We start from the raw sequence: 16,065 nt of genomic DNA on the forward strand, positions 1-16,065 counted from the left end.
TTTAAAAAGTGTTTGATGCCTGTATAGTTTTAGTGTTTTGCTTAAAGGGAGTGTGGCTGTCTTTACTGGCTACAACCAGTTTAATTCAAGAAGGGCTGCTAGTCATCAGGGAACAAGTCAAGTGTTGGTGCCTCCCAGAGGCTCTTCCTTGATAGGGCTCTAGAGTGGGGCCATTATGAGAAAATCTCTCATCGATCTGACCCAGCTCCCCAAAAAGATGTAACTGTTTTGTTTTTTTTTTTTTTTGAGACGGATTATTTGTATTTATTTTTTTCTTTTTTTCGAGACGGAGTCTCACTCAGTCGCCCAGGCTGGAGTGTAGTGGTGCGATCTCAGATCACTGCAAGCTCCGCCTCCTGGGTTCACGCCATTCTCCTGCCTCAGCCTCCTGAGTAGCTGGGACTACAGGCGCCCGCCACCACGCCCGGCTAATTTTTTTTATTTTTATTAGAGATGGGGTTTCACCGTGTTAGCCAGGATGGTCTCGTTCTCCTGACCTCGTGATCCGCCCGCCTTGGCCTCCCAAAGTGCTAGAATTACAGGCGTGAGCCACCGCGCCCGGACTGTATTTATTTTTTTGAGACAAAGTCTCGCTCTGTCACCAGACTGGAGTGCAGTGGCACGATCTCGGCTCACTGCACCCTCTGCCTCCCGGGTTCAAGTGATTCTCCTGCCTCAGCCTCCTAAGTAGCTGGGACTACAGGCGTGCACCACCACGCCCAGCTAATGTTTGTATTTTTAGTAGAGACGGGGTTTCACCATGTTGGTCAGGAAGGTCTCCACCTCTTGACCTCGTGAGCCACCCATCTCAGCCTCCTGAAGTGCTAGGATTACAGGCATGAGCCACTGTGCCCAGCCTAGATGAAACTTTTAAAATGTGGCATTGAAATATTTAAGAAGCATTACTGTGGGTGCATCTGAGGCAAGAGAATCGCTTGAACTCAGGAGGCAGAGGTTGCAGTGAGTGGGGATCGTGTCACTGAACTCCAGCCTGGGTGCAGAAAGGCCTAGGTTTTAGTTTTCAGGTGTCCAGAAAAATGAGTTGGATATATCTACCCAAATAGGCAGGTATTCAACAGCAGCACTGATCTAACTCCAGGTCATAAAATGACCTGTTGCCACAGCGAGAGCAGTAGTCAGTACAGAACAAGATCCTCTTGGGCTCCCTTAAATCCCTCACTCTCCCCATCAGCTCAGCCCCAAGTTGGGCAAATCTGCTCCGGCAGAGAGTACCACCAGCATCATAACTCTCCCGCGGGGCAGGATACAGCTCCAGGCATAAATTGTCCAATCTGATTGTGTGGCACAGCAGGTTCTCTAAGGTGGCCATGGAGACGGGATTTCCACGGAAGCTGAAGGTGGTGAGCTCAAAGCAGCGGCTCAGGGCAGGCAGGATGGTGTTGACTTGGGAGTCTACGATGCCACAGTCATCTAAGTCCAGGTACTCGAGGGTGCCTGCAACTTTTTCTAGCAGAACTTGGAGAGGCACAAGGCTGAAATTGGCCAGTCTGATGCCAGTCAGGTCCAGGGTCTTTAGTTGACCGATGCTCGGGCACTTGGACAGATGCCTCAAGTCTGATTCCAAAAGCACACAGTTAGTTATTGCGAGGATCTTTAATGAGGTCTTCAGACAGCTGGGGAGAGAGAGCAAGAAGTTAGTTCTGGGGAATTGTAGGGGTGAGTTGAGGGTGGTGGGGAATGTCAAGGTGAAGGACGAAGACCATTTTGCCCAAGCCCAGGGTCATTCTGATTGTCTGGTCAACACTTAGGATGCTGCGTGATGAAGAGCTTTGCCACTGAGATCAATTCCATTTTAGGCCCAGCACAGTAACTCACACCTGTAATCCCAGAACTTTGGGAGGCTGAGACAGGCGGATCACTGGAGGTCAGGAGTTTGAGACCAGCCTGGCCAACATGGCAAAACCCTGTCTCTACTAAAAATGCAAAAAGTAACTGGGCATAGTGGCGGACACCTGTAATTCCAGCTATTTGGGAGGGTAAGGCAGGAGAATCGCTTGAACCCAGGAGGTGGAGGTTGCAGTGAGCAGAGATCATGCCACTGCACTCCAGCCTGAGTGACAGAGTGAGACTCTGTCTCAAAAGAAAAAGAAATAAAAATTCCATTTCAGGCTGAGTCTTTTCACCATCATTTATAGGAATGGATCAAGTTCACAGAATCCCTAAAGCTCCCTTTCCTCATCTGTCAGGCAGAAAAACACATTATGTGGGCTACAGGAGCCCAGTGGAGACCCAGGCATCAGGACAAATCCAGGCAGGATCCTGCAACATCAGCTGGGGTGGGCAGGCTGCAGGAGTCCCTGACATGCCTGTATCATCAGCAAACCATCTATCTCTTTCATCATTCTTTGTGCCTGCTCCCTGACCCTCTGTTTCAGAATCATGCATTTCTCAGGTAATTAATTTACCTGGAACTCAAAACAACCATTAGGACAGGGAATTAGAGATGGGTAATTCATGTTCACCAAGCTGTTGAGCACAGAGCTTATGTTCTGAGACGTGCAGGTTTGCTGAGCACTCCCCTCTTCAGTGCCCACTTCACTTCCCCACTTCCCATCATCTTCTTAACAATTATCTTGTTTTTTGGCCAGGCACGGTGGCTCAAGCCTGTAATCCCAGCACTTTGGGAGGCCGAGACGGGCGGATCACAAGGTCAGGAGATCGAGACCATCCTGGCGAACACAGTGAAACCCTGTCTCTACTAAAAAATACAAAAAACTAGCCGGGCGAGGTGACGGGCACCTGTAGTCCCAGCTACTTGGGAGGCTGAGGCAGGAGAATGGCGTAAACCTGGGAGGCGGAGCTTGCAGTGAGCTGAGATCCAGCCACAGCACTCCAGCCTGGGCGACAGAGCAAGACTCCGTCTCAAAAAAACCCAAAAAAACAAAAAAACAATTATCTTGTTTTTGGGTTGGGTGTGGTGGCTCACGCCTGTAATCCTGACACTTTGGGAGGCTGAAGTGGGTGGATCACCTGAGGTCAGGAATTTGAGACCAGCCTGGCCGATATGGTGAAACCCTGCCTCTCCCAAAAATAATTAACCAGGTGTGGTGACCCACACCTGTAATCCCAGCTACTCAGGAGGCTGAGGCAGGAGAATTGCTTGAACCCGGGAGGCGGACGTTGCAGCAAGCCGAGATGACACCACTGCACTCCAGCCTGGGTGATAAAAGTGAAATTTCATCTCAGAAAAAGCAAAATTATCTGTTTATATTTTTTATTTATTCTTTTGTTAGCAGGGGTCTTTGCTATGTTACCCAGACTGGTCTTAAACTCCTGGGCTCAAATTATCCTCTTGCCTCAGATTCCCAAAGTGTTAGGATTACAGGCATGAGCCAGCATCCCTGGCCTATTTCTCATCATCTTAACTTAGACACACATCCTCAGAAAGAATTCACAAATGCACCCTCACTAAATCTGAACCCTCCAGTAGCTAGTTTCCTAGCATGGCAGCCTCTCTATAGCATCTACCCCAGCTGATTCCTCTGTCTTCATTGGGATGAATGTGTGATACCCATTTCAGGACAGAGCTTCCAACAGGGAAATGCACTGACATTCTAGTGTCCCCTTTACTGTTACATCCTCATAGGCTGGCTCACAGTAGATGCCCACTGTAACAAGAAAGGCTCTGCTGTGGTCTGCAGAGAAAGCTCACCACCCTTCCTCACCTGAGCAGCTGGTCCAGGTGGCCTTCAAGGAAAGAAACAGAGTTCATATAAAGCTTTTGGAGGTAGCACAGCTTGAGGAACTGAGAGGTGAACTGGGTAACAAACTCCTTCTTCTTCTCTGGGGAAATGTAGTGAGAGATGTCCACATCAGAGAGAATGAGCCTGTGAAGATTCCTCATCTGGCCCAGGTAAGGGGTAAACTCTGCCAGGACGGGTAGTGTCCAATTGCAATTCACTTCCACCTCCTGGATACAGTCTAGGTTGACTATTTTCAGGATGTTTCTGATATTGTGGAAGGGCATTCCCAACATTTTCAGCTTCTTACAGCACAGGTGTAGTAAACCTTCCCTCTGCTTGACCCATAGAAAGAGGCAGGTGAGGCATTCATCCAGAGTCCTGTTCTTGAGGCAAAGGTCTATGAACACTGTCAAGGGCTGCTGTCCTCTCATCCTTGGACAGTGCTGCACTGGTTTTCTGTTCCACATATCATTTGGTAAGCACCCACTGGCCATGACTTCAGACCAAACCATCCAGAAGTTCTCACTGACATCCTGTAAATCCAGCACTTGAAGTTTCCACCTCCTGTGGAAAAATAGTAGAGAAGCTAAGAATGTAAGGACTCACTTCTGAACTTATACTTCACATCCTGGATATCAGCTCCTCTCCTCCTCCTCCCTGCTTCTTCTCCCTCTCTCTGACTTTTCTCCACACTGGTTTACCCTTGAATCCTGCCCAGTTCCACTGTTTTTTGTTTTTTTTTTGAGATAAAGTCTTCCTCTGTGGCCCAGGCTGGAGTGCAGTGATGCAATCTCAGCTCACTGCAACCTCCAGCTCCTGGGTTCAAGCAATTCTCCTGCCTCAACCTCCCAAGTAGCTGGGATTACAGGTGTCTGCCACCATGCCCAGCTAATTTTTGTATTTTTAACTCATTCGGGGTTTCACCATGTTGAGAGGTGAGGCCAGTTGGACTTCCTGGGTCGAGTGGGTACTTGGGGAACTTTCCTGTCTTACATGAGGATTGTAAAATGCACCAATCAGCGCTCTATAAAATGCATCAATCAGCAGGATTCTGAAAGTAGCCAATAGTGGAGAGTATTGAAAAAAGGGCAATCTGATAGGACAGAAATGGAACATGGGAGAGGACAATAAGGGAATAAAAGCTGGCCACTCCAGCCAGCAGTGACAGTCCACTTGGGTTCCCTTCCATGCTGTGGAGACTTTGTCTTTATGCTCTTCACAATAAACCTTGCTACTGCTTATTCTTTGGATCTGTGCCATTTTTAAGAGCTGTAACAATCACTTCAAGGTCTGCGGCTTCATTCTTGAAGTCAGCGAGACCACAAACCCACCGGCAGGAACCAACTTTGGACAAATCTTGGGGGCTCGTCCAGGATCTCACCACATGATAAGTACCATCAGACCCCTTTCATTCTGTCCTATTTTTCCTTAGAATTCGGGGGCTAATTACTGGGCACCTATCAGCTGGTTAAAAGTGACTAGCGCAGCTGCTGGACTAAAGACATGGGTGTCAGGCTTTCTGGGAAAGGGCCTGCTAACACCCCCTGACTCTTTGGAGTTGGGAGCATTGGTTTTCCTGAAACCAGCTTCTACTTTTCCTGCATTTCTGGGCTGAACTGAGGGTCAACAGACAGGAAAGCCATTCAGCTCCGGGGTCCCAACAAAAAAGTTGGTTAACCCTGAAGCCATGAGTGGAGCTCTCAAAGTTACATTGCCCAAGTGAGACTTGCCCATCTATCCTATCTATCCTGACCCTTGCCTCCTGGGTCCTAATGCCTGTCAGACAAACTTCCTCCCACTTCTTTTTCCGAGGCTAGTCCTGCATCTAGAAACCACTTCCTGTCCCTGGTGCTCTTCTAGTTTCTTCTATAAGGATTATTTCTAATATAAATTTCGAGACACTGTTCCCTTCTTTAGGCACCTAGGCTCACCAATCAGAAAGACAATTTTTGCCCACAGCCCTGTTGTGAGGGGGACAATCTGGAATTTTAGGATCCCTCCTCAGACTAGCAGGTCTAACAAAGGCTATTCCTGAAGCTAGGATATGGGGAACCTCAGAAATTATAGACTCCAAAATTGAGGGGGATAGCCTTCCTAGTCATATGATGAGAAGTGAGGACAAAAGGCATCACTCTTCCAACCCTGGAGATCCCTTCCCTCCCTCAGGGTATGGTCCTCCACTTGAGAAATATCATCTTTATAAGACAAGGGTAGGGTCCCAATATCAACAGGAGAAAAAGCTTAGGACTAATTAGCAGGTTTTCAAGAATGCATTGGTAAGGGCCACTAAATCCGACCTTTCTTGGTCCTCTTTGTCGTCTAAGAGGAATGGCAAGGGTGCAGGTTTTTGAGAATGTGTTGGTAAAGGCCACTAAATCCAACCTTCCTCAGTCCTTTTTATGGTCAGGAGGAAAACAGGTGTTTCCGCTGCTGCTTCGGTGAGTACAACTATTCCGAACAGCAGGGTTCAGGGACCATTGTGGGTTCTTGGGTGGGGGAAAAAATAGACCAAAATCGCAGGTGGTTTTTTTCTGTTTTAGATAGGAAACACTCAGGCATCAACAAGCTCACCCTTGAAATACATTCTAAGCCATTGGGACCACTTTGACCCACAAACCCTGAAAAAGAAGCAGCTTATTTTTTTCTGCACTACAGCCTGGCCCCATTATTATCTCTCTGAGAGGGAAAAATGGCCACCTGAGGGAAGTATATATTACAATACTATCCTGCAGCTTGACCTTTCCTGCAAGAGGGAAAGCAAATGGAGTGAAATACCTTATGTCCAAGCTTTCTTTTCATTGAAGGATAATCCACAACTATGCAAAGCTTGCAATCTACATTCCACAGGAGGACCTCTCAGCTTACACCCATATCCTAGCCTCCCTACAGCTCTCCTTCCTATTAATGATGAGCCTCCTCTAATCTCCCCCACCCAGAAGGAAACAAGAAAAGAAGTCTCCAAGGGACCACAATCTCCCATCCCAGGCTATCGGTTATGACCCCTTCAAGCTGTAAGGAGAGGGGAATTTGGCAATTCAGGTACATGTCCCCTTCTCTCTCTCTGATTTAAAGCAGATCAAGGTAGACCTGGGGAAGTTTTCAGATGATCCTGATAGGTATATAGATGCCCTACAGGGTCCAGGGCAAACCTTTGACTTCACTTGGAGAGATATCATGCTATTGTTAGATCAAACCCTGGCTTTAAATGAAAAAAATGTGGCTTTAGCTGCAGCCTGAGAGTTTGGAGATACCTGGTATCTTAGTCAAGTAAATAATAGAATGACAGTTGAAGAAAGGGACAAATTCTCTACTGGTTAGCAAGCCATCCCCAATATGGATCCCCACTGGGACCTCAACTCAGATCATGGGGACTGGAGTCGCAAACATCTGTTGACCTGTGTTTTAGAAGGACTAAGGAGAAATGGGAAAAACCCCATAAATTATTCAATGATGTCCACCATAACTCAGGGAAAGGAAGAAAATCCTACTGCCTTCCTCAAGCACCTATGGGAGGCCTTAAGAAAATATACTCCTTTGTCACCTGACTCCCTCAAGGGTCAATTGATCCTAAGTTTATTACCTAATCAGCTGCAGATATCAGGAAAAAACTCCAAATGTTAGCCTGGGGCCCTGGACAAAATTTCGAGGCTTTATTCAACCTGGCAACCTTGGTGTTCTATAATAGGGACCAAGAGGTACAGTTCAAAAAGGAAAAACAAGATAAGAGAAAGGCCACAGCCTTAGTCATGGTCCTCAGACAAACAACCCTTGGTGGTTCAGAGAGGACAGAAAATGGAGCAGACCAATCATCTGGTAAGGCTTTTTTATCAGTGTGGTTTGCCAGGACATTTGTCCAATGAGAAACAAGACACCCCCTCACCTATGTCCACTATGCCAAGGCAATCACTGAAAGGCAAACTGCCCCAGAGGACAAAGGTTCTCTGGGCCAGAAGCCCCCAACCAGATAATCCAACAACAGGATTGAGGGCACCTGGGGCAAGCGCCAGCTCATATCATCACCCTCACTGAGCCCTGCGTAAGTTTAACCATTGAAGGCCAGGAAATTGACTTCCTCCTGGACACTGGCACAGCTTTCTCAGTGTTAATCTCCTGCCCTAGATGGCTGTCCTCAGGGTCCATTACCATCCGAGGAATCCTGGGACAGCCTGTAACCAGGTATTTCTCCCGCCTCCTCAGTTGTAATTGGGAGACTTTGCTCTTTTCACATGCCTTTCTTGTTATGCCTGAAAGTCCCACACCCTTATTAGGGAGGGACATATTAGCCAAAGCTAGAGCTATTATCTATATGAATATGGGGAACAAGTTAGCCATTTGTTGTCCTCAACCCTGGCTTGAGGAGGGAATCAACCCTGAAGTCTGGGCATTGGAAGGACAATTTGGAAGGGTAAAAAATGCCCGCCTAGTCCAAATCAGGCTAAAAGAACCCAACACTTTTCCTTATCAAAGGCAATATCCCTTAAGGCCTGAAGCTCGTAAAGGATTGCAGGATATTGTTAGACATTTAAAAATTCAAGTCTTAGTAAGAAAATGCAGCAGTCCCTGCAACACCCCAATTCTAGGAGTGCAAAAACCAAATGTTCAGTGGAGACCAAGTGCCATCAATAAGACAGTAATTCCTCTATATACTCATCTAGTAGGATGGCAACCAGAGGCAGAAACAGCCTTCAAAACCTTAAAGCAGGCCCTAGTACAAGCTCTAGCCTTAAGCCTTCCCACAGGACAAAACTTCTCTGTATATGTCACATACAGAGTGGGAATAGCTCTTGGAGTCCTTACTCAGACTGTGGGAGAACCCCACAACCAGCGGCATGCCTAAGTAAGGAAACTGATGTAGCAGCAAAAGGCTGGCCTCACAGTTTACGGGTAATTGCGGCAGTGGCCATCTTAGTATCAGAGGCTATCAAAATAATACAAGGAAAGGATCTCACTGGACTACTTATGATGTAAATGGCATACTAGGTGCCAAAGGAAATTTATGGCTATCAGGCAACCACCTGCTTAGATACCAGGTGCTATTCTTTGAGGGAATGGTGCTTCAAATATGCACAGTGACCCTCAACCTGGCTACTTTTCTCCCAGAGGATGGGGAACCAATTGAGCCTGACTGCAAACAAATTGTAGCCCAGACTTATGCCGCCTGAGAGGATCTCTTGGAAATCCCCTTAGCCAATCCTGACCTTAACCCATAAACCGATGAAAACTCATTTGTGGGGAATGGGATACGAAGGGCAGGTTATGCCATGGTTAGTGACGTAACAGTACTTGAAAGTAAGCCTCTTCCCCCAGGGACCAGCCCCCAGTTAGCAGAACTAGTGGCACTTACCCGAGTGTTAGAACTGGGAAAGGAAAAAATAATAAATGTGTATACAGATAGCAAGTATGCTTATCTAATCATACATGCCCATGCGGCAATATGGAAAGAAATGGAGTGCCTAACCTCTGGGGGAACCCCCATTAAATAACACAAGGAAATCATGGAGTTATTGCACACAGTGCAAAAACCCAAGGAGGTGGCAGTCTTACACTGCTGAAACCATCACAAAGGTAAAGAGAAAAGCCAGAAGGAGACTGTCAGGCAGACACTGAGGCCAAAATTGCTGCCAGGCAGAACCTCCCATTAGAAATTCCTGTGGAAGGACACTTGGTATGGAACAACCCTCTCCAAGAGATTAAGCCCCAGTATTTCCTGACAGAAACAGAATGGGGACTTTCATGGGGGCATAGTTTTCTCCTCCCGGGGTGGTCAACGACAGAAGAGGGAAAGGTACTCATACCCGAAGCCAGCCAGTGGTAAATACTTAAGACCCTCCAGTAAACTTTTCATATGGGTATTGAGAGCACTCATCAAATGGCCAAATCCCTATTTACAGGGCAAAATCTCCTCCTGACCATCTGACAAGTAGTCAAAGCCTATGAGGTGTGCCAAAGGAATAATCCCTTGGTTCATCATAAGGCCTCTCTGGGGGAACAAAGAATAGGGCACTATCCCAGAGAGGACTGGCAGTTAGACTGGTTTAACAGAGAGTGGGTTAAGTTGAGAGTCTTGTAGAGGTATATAAGTTTTCAATTATTATTGTTAGACTTCACGCATATGCCTAAGTCAAGGGGATTTCAATACTTGTTGGTCTGTGTTGATACCTCTACAAATTGGAGAGAAGCCTTCTCCTGCAAGACAGAGAAGGCTCAGGAAGTGGTTAAAGTCCTAATTCATGAAATAATTCCTAGATTTGGGCTTCCCCAAAGTGACAATGATCTGGCTTTTAAAGCCATAATACCTCAGGGAATTTCCAGGGCCCTAGGGATACAATATCACCTTTACTGCACCTGGAGGCCACAATCCTCAGGGAAGGTTGGGAAGGCAAAAGAAACACTCAAGAGACACTTAAGGAAACTAACACAAGAAACTCATCTCCCATGGCCTACTCTCTTGCCCACTGCCTTGTTGAGAATCCAAAATTCTCCTCACAAAATGGGGCTTGGTCCATATGAAATACTGTATGGACAACATTTTCTCACAAATGACTTCCTACTTGATCAGGAAATGGCCAACCTGGTCAAGGATATAACTTCCTTGACAAAATATCAACAAAACCTTAAAAACCTACCCGATGGATGTCACAGAGACAAGGGAATAGAGTTGTTCCAACCGGGAGATCTAGTGTTGGACAAGTCCCTCCCCTCTGCCTCCCCATCTATGAATTCCTTGTGGGAAAGACCATACTTGGTAATTATTTCTACCCCTACTTCAGTCAAGGTGGCAGGAGTGGAATATTGCATTCACCACAGCCAAGTTAAACTTTGGACACCTCCTGAAGAACCTATGGGACCCTCAGCTCAGGAGTCCCAAGATCAGCCAGATCAGCCTCAATACAACTGTGAACCACTGGAGGACTTGTGTCTCCTATTTTGGAAGGAAACATCCCAGACTAAAAAGGCTCCTACAACTGATCCTGAGGAAAAACCCCTTCCTCCTTAAAAAGATAAGTGAAGGCCAGGCGCGGTGGCTCCCGCCTGTAATCCCAGCACTTTGGGAGGCGGAGGAGAGCGGATCACGAGGTCAGGCGATCAAGACCATCCTGGCTAACGCGGTGAAACCCTGTCTCTACTAAATATACAAAAAATTAGCTGGATTTGGTGGTGGGTGCCTGTAGTCCTAGCTACTTGGAAGGCTGAGGCAGGAGAATGGTGTGAACCCGGGAGATGGAGCTTGCAGTGAGCCGAGATCGCACCACTGCACTCTAGCCTGGGCAACATAGAGAGACTCCGTCTCAAAAAAAAAAAAAAAAAAAAAGATAATAATTGAAAACTTATATACCTCTACAAGACTCTCAACCCACTTTCTGTTAAACCAGTCCAATCCTTCCCCGGCAGATGACTGTTGGCTTTGTATCTCTCTATCAGCCACTGCTTCGTTGATGCTCCCATTACCGCAAAAAACTGGGTCTTTACTAACTTAACTTACCACCCCCGTTATGAAGGAAAAGACCCTCTCCAACTTCTAAATATGCAATCATTAGCCGACTTCCCCATCTCTGATAGGACCAAAAATACCCTAACAGGATGCACAATCCAGTTTTTATGCTCTTACATTTCCAACCTCACCTGTTACATGAGCAATGAAAAATCCATATGCGGCCCTGTAACCATGAATACCATCTTAACTTTCCAAGTCCCTTTATCCATCCAACCCAATCTGTTATCAGGCCTGCCCCTGGGGCATACCACCCCATCAGAGTAATTACACCCTACAGCTTCAAGTCCCCATTGATCATAGTGACTTCCGAGTCACCCAAACAGCTCCATTCAGATGGCTTGTCTGCTTCTCAGGGACCCCAAAAGCCATCACCTCCTCCCTGCTTAACAAACAGTCCGGGTTGGGTAATGGCAAACATACTCCCTGCATGACCATTCACCCCTAGACCCCCCTGCAGCAATGCCCCCACCACTAGTGAATGCCTTCTCATCCCCTCTTTCAATTACTTTCTTGAATGCTTCCTAGTAGATACAAAATTTTTATTCTCCAATGAGAAAATAGAACACAGGGAGCCACTCAGTTTGCTCCCAACGCCCCTTTCCAGCCGCTCACAGGAGCTACCTTGGCAAGTACTCTAGGAGTATGGGAAACTGAAAACAACAAACTCACACTGCTTTTTAACGTACACAACCAGTTCTGCCTACCCAGCCAAGGCATATTCTATAAGAATATGGAATTTCAACCTATATCTGCCTCCTCACTAACTGGACAGGCACCTGCACCTTAGTCTTCCTAAGTCCCAACATTGACATTGCCCCAGGAAATCAGACCCCATCAGTGCCCCTCAAAGCTCAAGTCTGTCAGTACAGGGCCATACAACTAATAACCCTACTTATAGGGTTAGGAATGGCCACAGCTACAGGAACCAGAATAGCTAGTTTATCTAAATCATTATCCTACTACCACACTCAAAGGATTTCTCAGGCAGTTTGCAAGAAATAACAAAATCTATCCTTACTCTACAATCCCAAATAGACCCTTTGGCAGCAGTGACTCTCCAAAACCGCCAAGGCCTAGGCCTCCTCATTGCTAAGAAAGGAGGACTCTGCACCTTCTTAGGAGAAGAGTGTTGTTTTTACACTAACCAGTCAGGGATAGTATGAGATGCTGCCCGGTGTTTACAGGAAAAGGCTTCTGAAATCAGACAACGCCTTTCAAACTCTTATTATACCAACCTCTGGAGTTGGGTGACCTGGCTTCTCCCCTTTCTACATCCAGTGACACCCATCTTGTTATTACTCGCCTTCGGGCCCTGTATTTTTAACCTCCTTGTCAAATTTGTTTCCTCCAGGATCAAGGTCATCAAGCTACAGACAGTCTTACAAATGGAACCCCAAATGAGCTCCACTCACAACTTCTACCTAGAACCTCTGGACTGACCCACTGGCCCTTTGACTGGCCTAGAGAGCTCCTCTCTGGAGGATGCTACAACTGCAGGGCTCCTCTTTGCCTCTATCCAGCTGGAAGTAGCTAGAGCGGTCACCACCCAGTTCCCAACAGCAGTTGGGGTGTCCTGTTTAGAGGGGGGATTGAGAGGTGAGGCCAGCTGGACTTCCTGGGTCGAGTGGGGACTTGGGGAACTTTCCTGTCTTACAAGAGGATTGTAAAATGTGCCAATCAGTGCTCTGTAAAACACACCAATCAGCAGGATTCTAAAAGTAGCCAATCATGGGGAGGATTGAAAAAAAGGAACTCTGATAGGACAGAAATGGAACATGGGAGGAGACAATAAGGGAATAAAAGCTGGCCACCCCAGTCAGCAGCGGCAACCTGCTTGCTTCCACAGCAACCTTCCACGCTGTGGAAGCTTTGTCCTTTCGCTCTTCACCATAAACCTTGCCACCACTCACTCTTTGGGTTCGTGCCATCTTTAAGAGCTGTAACACTCACCACGAAGGTCCGTGGCTTCATTTTTGAACTCAGCAAGACTACGAACGCCCCGGCAGGAACCGATTCTGGAGACAATGTTGGCCAGGCTGCTCTCCAACTCCTGACATCAGGCGATCCACCTGCCTTGGCCTCCCAAAATGCTGGGATTACAGGTGTGAGCCACTGTGCCCAGCCTACTTCCCACTTTCAGTGGTGCCTTTCAGTGCCACTAGAAGAGAGGTTCCTGTTACCTCAGTGGACCCTGTGTGGTGAGCAGTCCTTTCCCTGAGGAGCTGGGCAATGGCCAAGGCCTCTCTGAGCTTCCTCACCAGCACCATCAGAAGCCTGTGGGCCCCCCTTGGACCTCCTCACTCCTCATGACCCAGCTGTTCCTTCTGTTGGACACCTGGGCCCTCCCCACCAGCCCATTTGGGCCACCTCACCTGAGACGAACCCTCTGGGTAACCAGTGCATCAAGCCCATCGAGCACAGCTTGGAAGGTCTCCGGGCAAGGCCTCTTCATCAGAGACCCCAGAGGAAGGCGGAGGAAAGGCCAGGCCTGCACCATCAGCTTCAGGGCCTCACAGTGTCTCCCGCTGAAGGCCTCCATGAACAGAGGGGGAAAAAGTTCCGTGGGCAGCTCCTCCAGGGTGGAGATGGTCAAGGCCTGGTCCCTCAGCAGGCTCCGCCCCGCCAGCTCCAGGAGTCTGGGTGGAGTCCGGATGCGCATCTTCATGAATCTGCAAGGAAAAGTTCCACAGGACAAGTCCAGAGAAAAGGCATCACTCTTAGGCCAAGCTCCTGCAATCTCATCTTCTCCCAGGGCCAAAGTCACCGCTCTGGCGAGGGTGAAAGAGTCCTCAGTTTACTCCAATTCTACTCTGTACTCATGGCCACAAAGCCAGCATTCTGCCTCTGCTGCATCAGCATGAGCGTCTCCCAAGCAGTGAGGAGGCAGGACCCGCACTAGCCCTTCCTCTCTATCCAGTGCTCCATCCAGTGACTAGTGAGCATGGAGGAACCTGAAAACTAACCCCTCCCACCTTTGGGGGAAATTTCTAATTACTCAAGGTTCTAAAACATTGGGAATGGGAGTGTCACAAGCCTACGTGCCTACATTCCCAGTTCCTACAAATTAGCTGGTTGGGAACATTCACGGGGCATCCCTAGAATGGGTTCCATTTGTTTTCTTTTCATTATTTAAGCTTTCTTTCTTTCTCTTTCTCTCTCTCTTCTTTCCCTCATCCCTCCCTTCCTCCTTTTTTTTCTTTTTTTTTTTTGTTCGACAGGGTCTTGCTGTGTCACCCAGGCTGGAGTGCAGTGGTACAATCTCCGCTCAGTGCAGCCTCGACCTCCCAGGCTCAGAGGATTCTTCCACCTCAGTCTCCCAAGCAGTTGGGACCACAGGCATGCATCACCATGCCTAGCTAACCTTTTAGTTTTTGACGTTTTTTAAAGACAATGGGTTTCCCTATGTTGTCCAGGCTGGTCTTGAACTCCTATAGTCAAGCAATCCACCCGCCTTGGCCTGCCAAAGTGCTGGGATTACACACATGAGCCTCCGTCTCAGCCTCATTATTGAAAATTTCAGTGGGAAACTTTGAAAGCTATGTGACAGTGTTATGCATCATTCGCAAGACAGAGATGTTTGCATACACACCTCTTACACATATTAAAAATGAACCATTAAAAATGGCTGGGCATGGTGACTTATGCCTGTAATCCCAGCACTCTGAGAGGCCAAGGCAGGCAGATAGATTGAGGTCAGCCTGGCCAACATGGTGAAATCCTGTCTGTACTAAAAATACAAAAAATTAGCTGGGCATGGTGGTACACACCTGTAATCCCAGCTACTCGGGAAGCTGAAGCTGGAGAATAACTTGAACCTGGGAGGTGGATGTTGCAGTGAGCTGAGATCGGGCCACTCCACTGCAGCCTGAGTGACAGAGCAAGACTATGTCTATATATATATATTACATAGAATGTAATTACATTATATATATATATATATTACATACAATGTTTTAAAACTTTTATTGAAGGGGCCGGGTGTGGTGGCTCACACCTGTAATCCCAGCACTTTAGGAGGCCACAGCGGTTGTATCACCTGAGGTCAGGAGTTGGAGACTAGCCTGGCCAACATGGTGAAACCCCGTCTCTACTAAAAAAAAAGCCCACAAAAATTAGCTGGGTGTGGTGGCATGCACCTGCCATTGCAGTTACTTGGAAGATTGAGGCACGAGAATCGCTTGAACCCAGGAAGCAGAGATTGCGCCACTGCACTCCAGCCTGGTTGACAGGGTGAAACCCTGTCTCAAAAAAAAAAACTTTTAGTAAAAAGGAAAACCTAACTTGTAAAATCACAATACCCCAAAGTCTATGAACTATAATTTAAGGGCACACAAAATCACAAAATATGTATTTAAAATGTCAAGAAGTCTGGGTGTGGTGGCTCACACCTGTAATCCCAGCACTTTGGGAGGCTGAGGTGGGTGGATCCCAAGGTCAGGAGTTCAAGACCAGCCTGGAAAACAGTGATATCCCATCTCTACTAAAAAAAAAAAAAAAAAAAAAAAAATTATCCAGGCATGATGGCGGGCGCCTGTAGTCCCAGCTACTTGAGAGGCTGAGTCAGGAGAATTGCTTGAACCAGGGAGTCGGAGGTTGCAGTGAGCCGAGATCACCCCACTGTACTCCAGCCTGGGCAACAGAGTGAGACTCTTTCTCAAACAAACAAATAAACAAAAAACAAAAACACAAAAACTTCTTATCTAAGACTTTTGAAACAGCAAAAACCAAAGCATAAATCAAAATGTTGAGGATAAAGACAAACCTGCATTTAGAGAAAAATTCAAAGCCAAAATTCATTCATCTGATAAAACAGATAGGATAATTCTCTGTGCCATCTTGGGCTGCCTGAAACCATCTGAAGCTGGC

At 47.2% G+C, this 16,065-nt stretch overlaps 1 protein-coding gene across 2 annotated transcripts; it reads right to left on the reverse strand.

Annotated features, from left to right (window-relative positions):
- Positions 1–1,013: 1,013 nt before the first annotated feature.
- Positions 1,014–13,873, reverse strand: LOC716116 (PRAME family member 20). 2 transcript variants are annotated; one of them, XM_028839612.2, is made up of 4 exons: positions 13,583–13,864; positions 5,050–5,060; positions 3,687–4,268; positions 1,014–1,634 (listed from the first exon to the last, which is right to left on the reverse strand). In XM_028839612.2, the coding sequence occupies exons 1-4, from the start codon at positions 13,862–13,864 to the stop codon at positions 1,073–1,075; spliced, it is 1,437 nt and encodes a 478-aa protein (XP_028695445.2). In that variant the 3' UTR covers positions 1,014–1,072. The 2 variants fall into 2 exon arrangements, with proteins under 2 accessions (XP_028695445.2, XP_077829891.1); XM_077973765.1 differs by lacking the exon at positions 5,050–5,060 and having other exon boundaries at positions 13,572–13,873.
- Between the last annotated feature and the right edge of the window lie 2,192 nt (positions 13,874–16,065).

This window comes from Macaca mulatta, chromosome 1, assembly GCF_049350105.2.
Source record: "Macaca mulatta isolate MMU2019108-1 chromosome 1, T2T-MMU8v2.0, whole genome shotgun sequence".
NCBI classification, from domain to species: Eukaryota; Metazoa; Chordata; class Mammalia; order Primates; family Cercopithecidae; genus Macaca; species Macaca mulatta.

Excerpts from the sequence above, each read along its gene's own strand:
- LOC716116 (XM_077973765.1), bottom strand. The coding sequence starts at position 13,864 with ATGAAGATGCGCATCCGGACTCCACCCAGACTCCTGGAGCTGGCGGGG. Across the intron at positions 4,269-13,571 it reads ACCCAGAGGGTTCGTCTCAG|GAGGTGGAAACTTCAAGTGC; the intron begins GTGAGGTGGCCC and ends ATTTTTCCACAG. Across the intron at positions 1,635-3,686 it reads CACCTGGACCAGCTGCTCAG|CTGTCTGAAGACCTCATTAA; the intron begins GTGAGGAAGGGT and ends CTCTCTCCCCAG.